Source organism: Oncorhynchus clarkii, chromosome 3 (genome assembly GCF_045791955.1).
Source record: "Oncorhynchus clarkii lewisi isolate Uvic-CL-2024 chromosome 3, UVic_Ocla_1.0, whole genome shotgun sequence".
NCBI classification, from domain to species: Eukaryota; Metazoa; Chordata; class Actinopteri; order Salmoniformes; family Salmonidae; genus Oncorhynchus; species Oncorhynchus clarkii.
Genome location: NC_092149.1, coordinates 60,777,902 through 60,794,917, shown reverse-complemented (window position 1 = coordinate 60,794,917; position 17,016 = coordinate 60,777,902). Strand labels below are relative to the sequence as shown.

Genomic DNA, 17,016 nt, shown 5'->3' with positions numbered 1-17,016 from the left:
GCTGTTCCTGTGTTCTGCTGTTCCAAGCCCTCTCCTCGCCACAAGAACATCTGGAACGTTTCCAACACGTGAGGCATTCCAGAGCCCGCGAATTCTGACTCCACCCATCCACGAGTTTGGGTACGTTAACTGCGTGCCCTTTTTCGCTACGAGTGCCAAATACCTGTGTGTATTGGTCGCATGACGCGTCAATCATGATTTCTAGGATAGGAGGGAGGGCAGGGGCAGAGAGGTGGGGAGGAGTAGAGGCGTTGTAACTGTCAGTTGTGTTCCTCATTCTCGTCAACATCGGCTGTTGCAGACTGACTATAAGCGATTAGCAGTTTACGGTACTTTGAGATCTCAGTCAATGTACGGAACTATGTAATATAAATAAGTATTGTTCTCCCTAACAGAACACCATATATCACAGCGTAAAGTTTACTGCCTTGCACTTTGGTAACTGTGTCGGTGATGGTAAGGCAGACTGAGTAAGCTACTTTGGGTAACCTACACCTAAATAGGTTAGTTGTTTTTAACGATTTTTATTGCGAAGTTTCCTCTTCCCAATGTTCACCTATCATTGTGTGTGAAAAAGCTTTGTTGGAAGCATCCAGGACAGCGCTTTCTTTCATGGAGAGGTAGGGCTGATGCTGCCAATCTGTGAAACTGATCGGACTTGTTGCGCGAAAAACACGTCCCTCAGGAATGCATAGTATTTTGGGTAAACTCGTTATCAAAACCAATTTACATTTAAGTCTGCGCGTGTCAGTGGTGTTTTGATTTCCCAACAGGGCACATTTCCGATTGTCTATAGTGGGTGTTCCCCACCCAATCCTTTGATTCTATACCAGATAGTAGGATATACAAGTCAAGTCGACTTCGTGGACACTGGAGAGCGAACATTAGACTGGATGTGATGGACTTTCGGCATAATTAAGGACATTTAAGTAATGAACCTACCCGACTGCCGGACCTGGGACGCTCTAACGGACTAACGGAATAGCCCGAGGCCAGATGAGCTGGAGTCTGGTTCCGTGATTTAATGTTTTTGGAAAGGCGCAGCAGACCCCTCAATACCCGGGCACTTCTGTAAATAAATGGCACCCATAAAAAAACAACGACCAACGCAGACTTACTCCGAGGCAATACGTACAATTTTGTGATTTCCTAACCTGAAACTTGAACTTGGGCTTCTGTTGAGAAGATGTCGGAGCAAGAGCATTATGGGGACGGTCTGTGCGATGATGGAGCTCCTGAGATCATCCCGCCGAGAGCGTCCAGGACGGGGAGGCGGAGCGGAGTCATGCTCCCCGGCCAGGACAACGATACCATCGTCCTGGAGGCAGTGAGGGCGGCCCCCCGCAGGAGCAGCATCATCAAGGTAAGAGATTCGTGCATTGAGGTGATTGTTGAGGCTACATGTAATGACACTGGCACATCTATCTGACCGATTTCGGTTAACAGACCTGTCAAACACAAGCGCCTGCCTTTCCCTTAGCCAATTGTTTACCATAGTTCACCCAAAGGAAACCAAATACCCAGGCTGTATATTGAAAACCCATAGGCTAGGCCTAATAGACGCACTGGAACCTCCCATTGCAATATTCATAATGTATATTTATCCACTTCTAATATCTCTGCAACAGACACTCGACATGGAGCCGCCGGATAAAGGACTGTCAATATTTAATAGAAGTAGGATAAGCTACAGAGGGTTGTGATTACATTATCGTGCGAACAAACTTCAGACAAATGCCATGTATGCTACTCTTCAGAGGTGGTCTCAATTTGGTTCTCAGACGAAGTACCTCACACTGGATGACAATTGTTGTTGAGGACTTATAAGAAAGTTATCTATTTTTCAAGTAGAGAAACGTGCAGTGTGCGATGGGCTACAATAGTGTTGTGAAACTGAAATTACGTAGCCTAGGTCTATTGGTCTCTTTGGATATACAATGTAGGCAACAGCAGGTGTCACTCACTTCAGTCATGCACAGAATAATTTACTCACTCAGTACGCACTCAAAATAACTACTACAACTACCATATGGTATCGTTGTGATTTTAACTGTGTTTATGCACCACTATCCTACTATGCGCCAAATAATATAGGCTACACATTGTTCATTCAATCTGTGACGCCGCCCGCACCTACTCTGAACAACACCTACTCCAAACAACATCGGGCATACCATGCCATACGCCTGATAATCTCAGTTCAGGTCCACACAGCGCATCACACATTCATATTCACATGGCAAACCTGTGCCTAATCCGTGCCATTACGCACACTTTATCCATAGTGGAATTATAGTGGAGTAACCTTGCTACATTTTTGAATTTATGTTATGTTAGTGTGTCTTTCTTATAGGGAGGCTCCATACTCCAGTTTGTCTGTGTGTGTGTACCTCCCAGCTGAGAGGCACTGATGTGTTGATTGTGCCAACAGAGACCTCTCTCTGTCCTATTGACAGGAAGTGTCACGAGTGATGGACAGATGGAGAGAGGAGAGGAGAGGATGAGAGAGATGTCAGTGACAGGCGTGGAGGGAAGGGAACAGAGGGAGGGAGGGTGGGAGGGAGGGAAGGGAACAGAGGGAGGGAGGGTGGGAGGGAGGGAAGGAAGGATGGGGAATTCTGATAGGAACCTGGCTAATCAACTGGACTTGGTTGTTTAGGGAAACCAGGTTACTCAAGGTGTCACCCCCAAAACATGCACCCCCCTCCCCAACATTTCAAATATTTTCACATGACCCTCTCCTTGTAAAATAAATTGCACATAGAATTAACTCAAAATAATGTTTACGACCACAAATAACAATTTGTTTCAAATGTTTCTTTACACTACAGTCGTGGCCAAAAGTTTTGAGAATGACACATAGTAATTTTCATAAAGTCTGCTGCCTCAGTTTGTATGATGCCAATTTGCATATACTCCAGAATGTTATGAAGAGTGATCAGATGAATTGCAAAGTTCCTCTTTGCCATTGCCATGCAAATGAACTGAATCCCCCAAAAACATTTCCACTGCATTTCAGCCCTGCCACAAAAGGACCAGCTGACATCATGTCAGTGATTCTCTTGTTAACACAGGTGTGAGTGTTGACAAGGACAAGGCTGGAGATCACTCTGTCATGCTGTTTGAGTTTGAACAGACTGGAAGCTTCAATAGGAGGGTGGTGCTTGGAATCACGTGCCGTCATCATTGCTTGGCACAAAAAGGCTTCATAGACAAGGATATTTCTGCCAGTAAGATTACACCTAAATCAACCATTTATCGGATCATCAAGAACTTTAAGGAGAAGAAGGCGCTCTGAAGAAGGCTTCAGAGCGCCCAAGAAAGTCCAGCAAGCACCAGGACCGTCTCCTAAAGTTGATTCAGCTGCTGGATCGGGGCCCCACCAATACAGAGCTTGCTCAGGAATGACAGCAGGCAGGTGTGAGTGCATCTGCACGCACAGTGAGGCAAAGACCTTTGGAGGATGGCTTGGTGTCAAGAAGGGCAGCAAAGAAGCCACTTCTCTCCAGGAAAAACATCAGGGACAGACTCATATTCTGCAAAAGGTACAGGGATTGGACTGCTGAGGACTGGGGTAGAGTCATTTTCTCTGATGAATCCCTTTTCCGATTGTTTGAGGCATCCGGAAAAAAAGATTGTCCGGAGAAGACAAGGTGAGCGCTACCATCAGACCTGTGTCATGCCAACAGTAAAGCATCCTGAGACCATTCATGTGTGGGGTTGCTTCTCAGCCAAGGGAGTGGGCTCACTCATCATTTTGCCTAAGAATACAGCCATGAATAAAGAATGGTACCAACACATCCTCCGAGAGCAACTTCTCCCAACCATCCAGGAACAGTTTGTTGACGACCAATGTCTTTTCCAGCATGATGGAGAACCTTGCCATAAGGCAAAAGTGATAACTAATTTGCTGGGGGGAACAAAACATCGATATTTTGGGTCCATGGCCAGGAAACCCCCCAGACCTTAATCCTATTGAGAACTTGTGGTCAATCCTCAAGAGGCGGGTGGACAAACAAAACCCCACAAATTCTGACAAACTCCAAGAATTGATTATGCAAGAATGGGCTGCCATCAGTAAGGATGTGGCCCAGAAGTTAATTGACAGCATGCCTGGGCGGATTGCAGAGGTCTTGAAAAAGAAGGGTCAACACTGCAGATATTGACTCTTTGCATCAACTTCATGTAATTGTCAATAAAAGCCATTGACACTTATGAAATGCTTGTAATTATACTTCAGTATTCCATAGTAACATCTGACAAAACATATCTAAAGACACTGAAGCAGCAAACTTTGTGGAAATTAATATTTGTGTCATTCTCAAAACTTTTGGCAACGACTGTAGGATCAGAGCCGTCTGCAGACAATGATAGCTAGGGGGACATGTGGTTTTCAACATTTTGATGACATGTATAATTATATCAAATATATGCAACACATTTTCCACCAACAGGTTTTTGTTCCAATGTACCTCACAACCAATTAACAAAGCATACCGACTTTGGGGACTTCAATATCATGGTTTGCATTTTCAACACCACAATACACAGATTATGTAAATCTCGACAAACAGAAAATACATCCCTCCTTACCTTGTGGGTTTACCCAGTATTGAAGGCCTGGCTTGACAATCTCCGAATGTCATTGGATTTTTTGTGTGTTTTGTAATAGATGTCTCATTCCATTCATCAAATGGCCGCTGCACAGTTTGGATTGATTGGTTTTATTTGTCAGTAAAAAAAACAAAATATTTATGTATATACACACAGTACAAAGATTTTTAAAAGTTACCCGGTTCACATCCAGGCTCTGTCTTAACCGGCCGCGACCGGGAGGTCCGTGGGGCGAGGCACAATTGGCCTAGCGTCGTCCGGGTTAGGGAGGGCTTGGCCGGTAGGGATGTCCTTGTCTCATCGCGCACCAGCGACTCCTGTGGCGGGCCGGGGTTGCCAGGTGCACAGTGTTTCCTCCGACACATTGGTGCGGCTGGCTTGCGGGTTGGATGCTGTGTTAAGAAGCAGTGCGGCTTGGTTGGGTTGTGTATCGGAGGACGCATGACTTTCAACTTTCGTCTCTCCCGAGCCCGTATGGGAGTTGTAGCGATGAGACAAGATAGTAGCTACTAAAACAATTGGATACCACGAAATTGGGGAGAAAAAGGGGTAAAATTCAAAAAAACAAACAAACAAAGCAACAAAAAATGTTACCCGGGATTGCACAATAAAGTCTGGTATTTACTTCCATTGTGGTCCCTATTTTTACATGAATACATATACAATGACAGACACATTAGACAAAAAAATGCTAGGCAAAAAAACAGACAAAAAAATGCTCGACCTCCAGATGAGTATGAGAGGGGAGTTTACAATTCTTGTTTTGGCTGGTCTGTAGGTTATTCTTTAGATGTTTAGGGCTGTTGGTGAACCACGATGTGCAGGACTAATCAAAGTGACACTGGACTAGAACACTTGCCATTGTCTTTAGGGTGTCTATAGGTTTCCATCCAATTGGCGCCAGATTTCCATGCGAATATTCTAAAATCTGCATAAAAACAATACGCGCATTTTCCCATCAGTTGTTTCCATCCAATTGACTTGTTGCGGATACAACTCTATGAGTAAATACGTAGTGCATCATTTTTTTATTTTATAGTTAAATTCCCATTTTCCGAATAAAAAATACAAATTAAATGGGTTTCCATCGCATTTTAAACTGCAGGCCTAAGTATAGTGAATGTGACCTCTCTGGTATTGGCACGTGCGCGCTAGCCAACAGCTGGCAGATACAGTGCAGGTATAGCCTACTATATAATGTGATTATTATGGATAAACGTGCAAGATCATTTTATTTGTCAATCGGCAGCCAAGCACCGATCATCATGTCACCAGAATAAGACCCTCAATATTTATTGGAAAGGAGCATCTAGCTCATCACCATGCACTTTCACCACCCTGTGAAGTTCATCATAATATATTTCATGTGTTTCTTAATAAACTGCATGCTTTCCCAAGATGTCGTGACATTTTTTATCCAAAGTACTTTACTCGCATAAAAAGGTTGGATGGAAACCTGGTTAATGTCAGGCCATGTTGATGATGCTGGAATTATATTTTTGGACAAACGTGCACATGCTTACAGGAGGCTTTTGAAGTAGCCTAATCAGATTAAAACATTGTGACTGGTTGTGTTTACACCACATATAAAAGGTAAAACATTTGAAAAGTTAGGCTATATTGAAGCATTAGGTTCTAGGTGTGTGGAAAAGCTGCTTGGATTGGAGAGGAGGCAGAGCGCACCTTAAGCTTTCCTGAAAAACGGGGCCTTCCAGGTTATTATAGGACGACTTGGGAGAATGATGATCTGCAACAGACAGAGCATCTTAGTATCAGAAGTAAAAATACAGCCAGACTGGCCTGGTACTGTACCTTTCTAGACCTATAAACTGTCGAGAGTAGACCCACAACTGATACAAATGAAACATTCAGTTAACAGGGCTTTTGTGCTGTTATTCAAATGCCATCTTCACTGCAGCCTAGAGTACTCACTTGAGAACAATAATACAGTTATTCATTGCATTGTGGTGTTGTAGACTAGTCTAGGTAGGCTAATTGTATTGCCCCTAACAAGATAATTATGGGAGCTTTTTGTCTTCACTGTTCTTTCATGCGCAATGCTGCACCTGGCCTCTCTGCTGCCTATATCAGCTATTCCTATTTGTTCTTGTGGATTCATATTTAAAATGTATGCAGCTTTGAATGATTTCATGTGTGGTATGATTGCTAGTTAGCCTATTGCAGATCTGGACAAACTAACCACCTACCCCTATTGTCACTATGAATGGTGGATAGAGGGCAGGATAGACAGACTGGTAGACTATATTGACCTGTGACATAGTAAAAGTCAGCGGGCGGGAAGAACCAAAACATATAGGGGAGGTGCATGCAAGCAGATGAGGACATTTGGCTAGGATGGAAGAAATTCTGTAGTAAAACCTGCAAAAGAACAAATGTAAACCAGGGAAAAAATGCATTGCCCGCCCCTATTCACAATAAAAAAAATCACACAACCCTCCCCCCTAAACATTTTGACAACCCTCCCCTATTTTGCAGTAAGTAATGTTCCCAAATGGTTCCTGAGAACGTTAAGAAACAAAAAATGTCTGTGTGAATTTCAGTACTAGGGCATAACTTCTCCTACAGGTTTCGTCGTGGTTCTGTTTAAAGTAATATTCTGAGAACGTTCAGAGAACGTTAAGAAACAACATTCTTCTGCAGGAATTTCAGTACTTCAGCATAATGTTTTCTGCAGGGATTCCTCATGGTTCGTCGTGGTAGGAGATAAGAAAGCTCAGGAAATATGTTTTTTGGACACATATTCAACCCATTTGTTTGTTTGCACAAAACTACCTCCATACTTTTTAAAACCGGAACCGGCTTACCTTCAGACTAGTTCCTTGACACTTGTGAAGGTTGTAGAGAAAAACGGAGAACACTGTTGTGTTTGTGAGAATCTCATCTTTCCATAGGGAACCATTTCAGGGAAACATAGTAAGGTGTTCCCAGAACCTCCCTGCAACCTAAAGATGAATGTTCCCAGAACAGGAGAAATGATCACTTCCGTTCTCAGAACGTTTAAAAATGTTTCTGTTTTACCGGTCAGGTTTCATTCCTAGAACCAATGGGAAACCAATAATGTACGTTCCCACAACTTCCAAGGAACCAAATGTGCTATCTGGTATAGTGAAGAGCCATGTGGTTACCATTCACTCACCATTACTCCAAAAGCCGCCCACCCAGTTGATCTAATGCTAGAGTCTTAGCCTCTACACGAATACATAAAGCAGTATGTCGGTCTTCCTTTTCCACCAAGTTAAAATGTTTTTATTTGCACTTTTGAAATTGAGTGGTTCAATTCTACAGACGTTTTCTTGAGAACACAGATTTTCGGGATGTCTCATGGTCTGACAAACTCCGCTGTAGCTCAGCCACCTTCTACCGTCAATGCAGAAGGCTGACGTAGGCAGATGCAGTGGATTGAGACATAGGCAGATGCAGTGGATTGAGACACAGCCCATGAAAAAAACAGATATCTCTAGCTTAAACTGACGGATTTTGATGGGGATGCGCCAATTGACTCTTAATTAAAACCTACAGTACATTCTGTTCTCAGCATCAACAAAACTCTATATTCTATCTTGTTCAGGTGTGTTGGCCGTGCTCACTAATTGGCTACCCTTTTGAAATCGGGTCTGTTTGAAATCTCACTGATGCCATGCCACAAATCTCACTCATGCCATGCCACTGATGCCATGCATAAATGAATTCAATTCATTTTCATGTGTCCTATCTGTGCTTGGAGTTCAACATAGTTAACCCAAAATAAGCTACCATTGTTATTAAAAGTCTCATTGAAACCTTTACATTTTGTTCAAAACATTCACAACATTTAGAGAATGTTCTCGAAACATTATTTAATTACCTTCAAATAACCCATCATTTACGTTCTCAGAACATTAATTAAACCTCCCAGGAAAACGTTCAGTGAACCCTAGTAAAACGTTCTCAGAACCTCCCTGCAACATAAAAATGAACGTGGCCAGGACAGGTGAAATGTTCACTTCTGTTCTCAGAATGTTTAACAAACGTTTACGTTTTACCGGTCAGGAAATTATGGCTTTGTTCCAATGGGAAACAAAAAATGTACATTCCCACAACTTCCAAAGAACCAAATGTGCTAGCTGAGGTCTGTGCAAAGGTAGTGTTCTGTTCAGAGGTACTACACCTTAACCTTCCTGTCACTCTCTCACTGTAGAAGGAAAAATAGAACAAAAGCCAGTCATTCACATGATCAGGCACTAGATGACCAGAAAGTTACACTAGCTGGCAACACTGGTCACACTGTGTCTCTGTCTGCCATTTCACTAGTAACCATAGTACCAGGTGCCTAGAAACATCCACAACAGAAGAAGATAAATATGCAACATGTCCAATATTGTGACCTTACCAATTGGACTGACTGGGCTGTCTGAAATACACTATGATCCACTACACACACTGCCCTTGGGAAAGCCACTCACACTAAAATGCTTCAGCAAACAGACAGATGTATCTATTAAGGGAGGATTTCAACTTGTTGCCCTGGGAAAGCATATAGATATGCTCTCACCGTGTGTGTGTGTGTGTGTGTGTGTGTGTGTGTGTGTGTGTGTGTGTGTGTGTGTGTGTGTGTGTGTGTGTGTGTGTGTGTGTGTGTGTGTGTGTGTGTGTGTGTGTGTGTGTGTGGACTGGGACAACGAAAGGATATTAAGGAATAATCGATTCCTTCATGTTCTCTGTGTCTTCCGCTGCCTGGCCTGCGAGTCAGTCTTGGATCATAGTAATCTGGATTATTATAATGCCTCTTGTTTCTGCCTTGCCCTTCCAAATTCTGTGTAGACGTCCCAGCTAGCACATAATGTTCTGAGAACCAAATGTTTCTTAGAGTTGGTGATAGAGTGGTTGTCCAAGGATTATTTTTCATACCTTCCCACAACTTTCTGGGAACAGTGCAGGAAAGTTGCTTGGCTTTAGAACATTCTCAGCATATTTAAGGAACATTATTTTCTTGGTATTTCATTACTTTAACAACGTTTCCTAAAAGTTCAAACATGGTTACATTTAAAACCATTTTTGACAAATGCTCTAGGAACATCATCCAACTGGTTTGACATTGGGAATGTTCTCAAATAGTTCAGAGAATGTTAAGAAATAACGTTCTTCTGTAGGAATTTCAGTACATCAGCATAATGTTTCCTCGTGGTTCTATTTAAAGTCATGTTCTCAGAACATACTTTTTTTTTCTTAGTAAAAACCACAAGAAAACATTAGTAACATTCAAAGAACATTCTAAGAATGTTATTTAAAAACATATACATTCCATTCTCAGCATCAACAGACTCTCTATATCCTCAATCTTGTTAAGTGTGTTCAGGTGTGTTGGCCGCACCCACTAATTGGCCACACCTCATCCGGCAAACATTGTTGTTGTTTGACATCGGCTGCTGAACTTGCTGGGCTTCGATTCAGGCACAGGAGTATCCCACCTTTAACTCTCTCGCTGTTTCTCTCTCTCTGTGTCTCTCTGTCCCACTGTTTCTCTCTCTCTATCTCTCTTTGTCTCTCAATTTCAATTGAAGGGGTTTTATTGGCATGGGAAACATATGTTTACATTGCCAAAGAAAGTGAAATAGATAATAAACAAAAACAATAAACATTAAAAGATTAACAGTAAACATTACACTTACAAAAGTTCCAAAATAATAAAGACATTTCAAATGTCATATTATGTATATATACAGTCTTGTGCAAATAGTTAAATTACAAAAGGGAAAATAAATAAACATAAATATAGTTTTACAATGGTGTTTGTTCTTCACTGGTTACCTTTTTCTTGTGGCAACAGGTCACAAATCTTGCTGCTGTGATTGCACACTGTAATATTGGGAGTTTATCAAAATTCGGTTGGATTTCGAATTCGTTGTGGGTCTGGGTAACCTGAGGGAAATATGTGTCTCTAATATGGTCATACATTTGGCAGGAGGTTAGGATGTGCAGCTCAGTTTCCACCTCATTTTGTGGGCAGTGTGTACATAGCCTGTTTTCTCTTGAGAGCCAAGACTGCCTTCGCCTGGCATTCTCAATAGCAAGGCTATGTTCACTACGTCTGTACATAGTCAAAGATTTCCTTAATTTTGGGTCAGTCACTGTGGTCAGGTATTCTGCCACTGTGCACTCTCTGTTTAGGACCAAATAGCATTCTAGTTTGCTCAGTTATTTTGCTATTATTAATAATTTTTTGTTTTCTCATGATTTGTTTGGTTCCAAGGGTGTAAAGTCCTTAAGTAAAAATACTTTAAAGTACTACTTAAGTAGTTTTTTGGAGTATCTGTACTTTACTTTACTATTTATATTTGAAAACTTTTACTTCACTACATTCCTAAAGAAAATATTGTATTTATTTTTCCTGACAACCCAAAGTACTCGTTATATTTTGAATGCTTAGCAGGACAGGAAAATTGTGAAATTCACACTTATCAAGTGAACACATGGTTATCCCTACTGCCTGTGGTCTGGCGGACTCACTAAACACAAATATCTATACTTTTACTCTAGTATGACAATTGGGTACTTTTTCCACCACTGGTTGGGTCTAATTGTGTTGCTGTCCTGGGGCTTCTATATCTCCCTATCCCCCTCTCTCCCCTGCTGTGCAGCCCTGCACTAGACAATGATTTGTTTACAAAGTACACTTGGCTCCGGGTCAAACATAATGGGTGTGTGTGTATGTGTGAGCGTGTGTTTATCGGAGTGTATGTGTGTAGCTATTCTCTACAGGAGGGGACTGCCGTATGTTAGTGTGTGTGTGTGTGTGTGTGTGTAGGGGAGATACTGGAGCCTCTGTCCTTCAGTGTCATCCTCCTACTGGTAGCACAGCACCCCTGGAACTGCTCATCATGAGGCTGTGTGTCAGAGTGTGTGCGTATGTGTTTGCCTTGAGGAGTCGGCCTGAATCAAATAGAAACTAAGACTTATTGCCCTGTGACAGCTGCTTTAGCCACCTATGAAAGACACTTTATCCCTGACACTTTTAGCATACAGTATCACACGGTACGAGTCAGGTCTGCCACCAAACTATTTCCGTACTAATTGGCTTTATACCTTCGCCAGTATACCGTGATCTGCATTTCTCCCTTTCAGTTGAGCTGTTGGGTGTTTGTGTTGACATGAGTAGCCAGGATAAGCAGAGAGAGAGAGAGAGAGAGAGGTGGAGACGGGGAGAGACAGAGGAGGGAGAGAGAAAGAGAGGAGGGGAAGAGAGATAAGGGGGAGGAGGGCGAGCCCTATCTGCACGCTGCTTCCTGTTTAGTAATACCCTCTCTGCAGATGATGTTGTTGAGTTCCTCCCTTTCTCTCTGTTACATAGTTTACTCTTCTGAATAGCTGTTATTGTGAGTGTTTTGTCAGGGTCATGACAGAAAATGAACTTCAACCAACCAACCAACCAGACAGAGACAGACAGACAGACAGACAGACAGACAGACAGGCAGACAGGCAGGCAGGCAGGCAGGCAGGCAGGCAGGCAGGCAGGCAGGCAGGCAGGCAGAGGCAGGCAGGCAGGCAGGCAGGCAGGCAGGCAGGCAGGCAGGCAGGCAGGCAGGCAGGCAGGCAGGCAGGCAGGCAGGCAGGCAGACTAAGTGTGTTTAGACATGTACAAAATGAAGTGCAAAGGTAGAAAATGTGACTGAAATGTCGAAAGGGGAGGAAAGAGGAAAAGTAGAGACGGATGTGCAGAGAGGACGTAGAGAGAGATAAACAGAGTGTGAGAAAGCGATTAACTGAGAGAGAGATTTACACAGTAAAGGAAGGGCTGTGAATGGTGCAGTCTATATGTGTGTGCGAGCTTGTGGGCGTGTGTGTGCATGTGTGTTTGCTCACTAGTGCATGGTGTTTTACCTCAGGGTGGAGCAGACGGGAGAAGGGCTCTGGAGAGTTAGAAATAAGGCTGATTTGGGCCTGCTTCAACACCTTTAGGTTAATACAGCAGAGCCTACAGGAAACTGGCCCCGTTAAGGGTGAACAGGGTGGACTCACACACGCACACGCACGCACGAACACCAGTGTTGGGGGTAATGCTTTACAAAAGTAACATGTTACGTAATCAGAATACTTTTATGAGTACCATAGTAAAGTAACGTGTTACTTTTTCAAATTGGATCATTTTATTTTGGTCACTTTGTCAAACAATGTACTTTCAGAATCATATCTCTACCAAGCACGTGTTTCCATGATTTTTAAAACAATTTCCCCGCAATTCTACCCTGTTTCTTAACAGGGAGAATCGACTCTGGGAAGAAAGGGTGCCATTCTTCTCTTCTCACTCCAAAATGTTCTTTGGCACACACACACATGCATTAAACTATTTTTCTTAGATTTCGCCAAAATAAATTCTATTAAAAAAGTGTTTTAATGACTAGATTACTATCTACTCCCTGAAAATCCCACCCCCAATAATTAATTGACAGGTCTTAAACCCTACCCAACCCTAAGACTCACAAACATCCCGCCTTCTTCCCTGACAATCCCACCCACTGTGATCGATTGACAGGCCAAGCTGTTTAGAATGTGTCCAGGATAACTCATGACAATGAGGAAATAAAATCGAAAATGGGAGGAATAATATTGTTTTACCCAATAATAATTTGTATTTTGTACTTGCTAGTTTAAGAAAAAGCCAAGCTGTTTTTTCACATATAATGCGATCACAATAATGTAGTAACAATTTTCTGTCTCAATATGGCAGTGCTGTCTTGTAGGGCATTGAACAAGTACTGTCAACTTGAAAATACAAACTGGAGTTTTGCATTTAAATTAGCTATATATATCTATAAATTGCAGCGCAGAATCTGCAATAAAAATAATAAACTGTAGCTCCGGTAATATGGGTCATATTTGAAAGGTTTGGCGAGAGCAGGTGTCCCTAACATTTTCTTTCATAAGATTGACTTTATACCAAAGAAATCTGCAAGTAGGCTACAGCCTGCATATTTTGTTATTGTGTAGGCCTAATTTGATGAATAGAAACAAAGAACAGCACTGTCTGCATACATAATGTTATTGTATTTTGGTTCTTAAAACCACATTTCTAGTCTACCACATTTCTAGTCTACCACATTTCGAAAAAAAATCTTTCTACTGTAGCCTACCTTGAGAATCTTGCCATTTTAAGATGAGAGAGAATACATTTGAACAAATCTGTAGCCTGCAGATACAGGACTAGGCTGCTATAAATTATGTTTAATAGTGGCCTTTTAAACAACACACCACAGTGAGTAGACTAGATATTTTACAACAAATCGTCAAGAAACAGAATAATCATGAAAAGTATGAGGAATAACAAAAGTGTAGTCTCAGCTGGAAGTACCCATGCTGATGTTTATTCAACGCTGGTCTGACCAATCGGAATCCATGCTTCAAGATTGCTTTGATCACGCGGACTGGGATATGTTCTGGGTAGCCTCGGATAATAACATTGATATATACACGGACACGGTGACTGAGTTCATCATGAAGTGTACAAGGGATGTTGTTCCCACTGTGACTATTAAAACTTACCCAAACCAGAAACCGTGGATAGATGGCAGCATTCGCGCTTAACTGAAAGCATGAACCACCGCATTTAACTATGTCAAGGTGACTGGGAATATGGCCGAATACAAACAGTGAAGTTATTCCTTCCGTAAGTCAATCAAACAGGCAAAACGTCAGTATAGAGACAAAGTGGAGTCGCAATTCAACTGCTCAGACACGAGTCTTATGTGGCAGGGTCTACAGACAATCACAGACTACAAAGGGAAAACCAGCCACGTCACGGACACTGACGTCTTGCTCTCAGACAAGCTAAACACCATCTTTGCCCGCTTTGAGGATAACACAGTGCCACCGACGCGGCCCACTACCAAGAACTGCGGGCTCTCCTTCTCCGTGGCCAACGTGAGTAATATATTTAAGCGTGTTAACCCTCCCAAGGTTGTCGGCCCAGGCGGCATCCCTAGCCGCGTCTTCAGAGCATGCGCAGACCAGCTGGCTGGAGTGTTTACGGACATATTCAATCTCTCCCTATCCCAGTCTGCTGTCCCCACTAGCTGTCCCCACTTGCTTGTCCACCATTGTTCCTGTACCCAAGAAAGCAAAGGTAACTGAACTAAATGACTATCGCCCCGTAGCGCTGACTTCTGTCATCATGAAGTGCTTTGAGAGACAAGTTAATTAAGGATCATATCACCTCTACCTGTCAAGCCCTGATCTGTTTCACCTGTTCCTGTGATTGACTCCACCCCCTCCAGGTGTCGCTTATTTTCCCCAGTGTATTTATCCCTGTGTTTCCTGTCTCTCTGTGCCAGTTCGTCTTGTATGTTAGTCAAGTCAACCAGCGTGTTTTTCCCGTACTCCTTTTGCTATTCTCTTTTTGCTAGTCTTCCTGGTTTTGACCCCTGCCTGACTCTGGACTACTTTCCTGCCTGCCTACCCATCCTGCCTGCCCTGACCTTGATTCTGCCTGCCCTTCGGTACCTTTTGGACTCTGAACTGGTTTTGACCCTTTTGCCTGTCCACGACCATTCTCTTGTCTTACCCTATTGGATTAATAAATATTGTAAGACTCCTTGTGTCATGATACTACCTTACCTTACACCCTAGACCCACTTCAATTTGCTTACCGCCCCAATAGATCCACAGATGATGCAATTACACTGCCCTATCCCATCTGGACAAGAGGAATAACTATGTAAGAATTCTGCTCATTCACTATAGCTCAGCCTTCAACACCATTGTACCCTCCAAGCTCATCATCAAGCTCAGGGCCCTGGGTCTGAACTGCGCCCTGTGCAACTGGGTCCTGGACTTCCTGATGGGCCGCCGCCAGGTGGTGAAGGTAGGAAACATCACCTCCACTTCACTTATCCTCAACACTGGGGGCCCCACAAGGGTGTGTACTCAGCCCCCTTATGTACTCCCTGATCACCCATGACTCCCTGTTCACCCGTCAACAAAATGAAGGAGCTGATCGTGGACTTCAGGAAACAGCAGAGGCAGCACGCCCCTATACACATAAGCTGGACCGCAGTGGAGAAGGTGGAAAGCTTCAAGTTCCTCGGCGTGCACATCACTGACGATCTGAAATTATCCACCCACACGGATCGTGTAGTGAAAAAGGTGCAACAGCACCTCTTCAACCTCAGGAGGCTGAGGAAATTTGGCTTGTCACTTAAGACCCTCTCAAACCTTTACAGATAGACAATTGAGAGCTTCCTGTCGGGCTGCATCACCGCCTGGTACAGCAACCACAGGGCTCTCCAGAGGGTGGTGCGGTCTGCCCAACGCATCACCGGGGGCACACTGCCTGCCCTCCAGGACACCTACAGCACCCGATGTCACAGGAAGGCCAAAAAGATTATCAAGGACATCAACCACCTGAGCCACGGCCTGTTCACACCGCTATCATCCAGAAGGTGAGGTCAGTACAGGTGCATCAAAGTTGGGACCGAGAGACTGAAAAACAGCTTCTATCTCAAGGCCATCAGAATGTTAAATAGCCATCACTACCTGGCTACCACCTGGTTATTCAAACCTGCACATTAGAGCCTGCTGCCCTATGTACATAGACATGGAATCACTGGTCACTTTAATAATGTTTACATACTGCTTTACTCATTTCATATGTATATATTGTATTCTATTCTACTGTATTTTAGTCAATGCCACTCAGACATTGCTCGTCCTAATATTTACACTACTAATGGAAATTGTCTGGGTAGCCATTTGACTAGATGTTCAGGAGTCTTATAATCCAAGTTTATCATTTTAAAAGTCTAATTGATCATTAGAAAACCCTTTTGCAATTATGATAGCACAGCTGTAAACTGTTGTATTGATTAAAGAAGCAATAAAACTGACTTTCTTTAGACTAGTTGAGTATCTGGAGCATCAGCATTTGTGGGTTTGATTACAGGCTCAAAATGGCCAGAAACAAAGAACTTTCTTCTGAAACTCGCCAGTCTATTCTTGTTCTGAGAAATGAAGGCTATTCCATGCGAGAAATTGCCAAGAAACTGAAGATCTCGTACAACGCTGTGTACTACTCCCTTCACAGAGCAGAGTAACCTGGCTCCAACCAGAATAGAAAGAGGAGTGGGAGGTCCCAGTGCACAACTGAGCAAGAGTACAAGTACATTAGAGTGTCTAGTTTGAGAAACAGATGCTTCACAAGTCCTCAACTGGCAGCTTCATTAAATAATACCCGCAAAACATCAGTCTCAACGTCAACAGTGAAGAGGCGACTCCGGGATGCTGGCCTTCTAAGCAGAGTTGCAAAGAAAAATAAAATATTAAGATGGGCAAAAGAACACAGACACTGGACCGAGGAAGATTGGAAAAAAGTGTTATGGACAGACTAATCTAAGTTTGAGGTGTTTCGGATCA

The 17,016-nt window shown here is 43.0% G+C and overlaps 1 protein-coding gene across 1 annotated transcript in view; it reads left to right on the top strand.

Annotated features, from left to right (window-relative positions):
• Positions 1-302: 302 nt before the first annotated feature.
• Positions 303-17,016, top strand: part of LOC139400284 (inactive phospholipase C-like protein 1) — a 146,336-nt gene continuing 129,622 nt past the window's right edge. Inside the window, exon 1 of the mRNA XM_071145255.1 lies at positions 303-1,363. Coding sequence (XP_071001356.1) covers positions 1,187-1,363 — 177 coding nt within the window. The 5' untranslated portion in view covers positions 303-1,186. The remainder of the gene's footprint in view (positions 1,364-17,016) is intronic.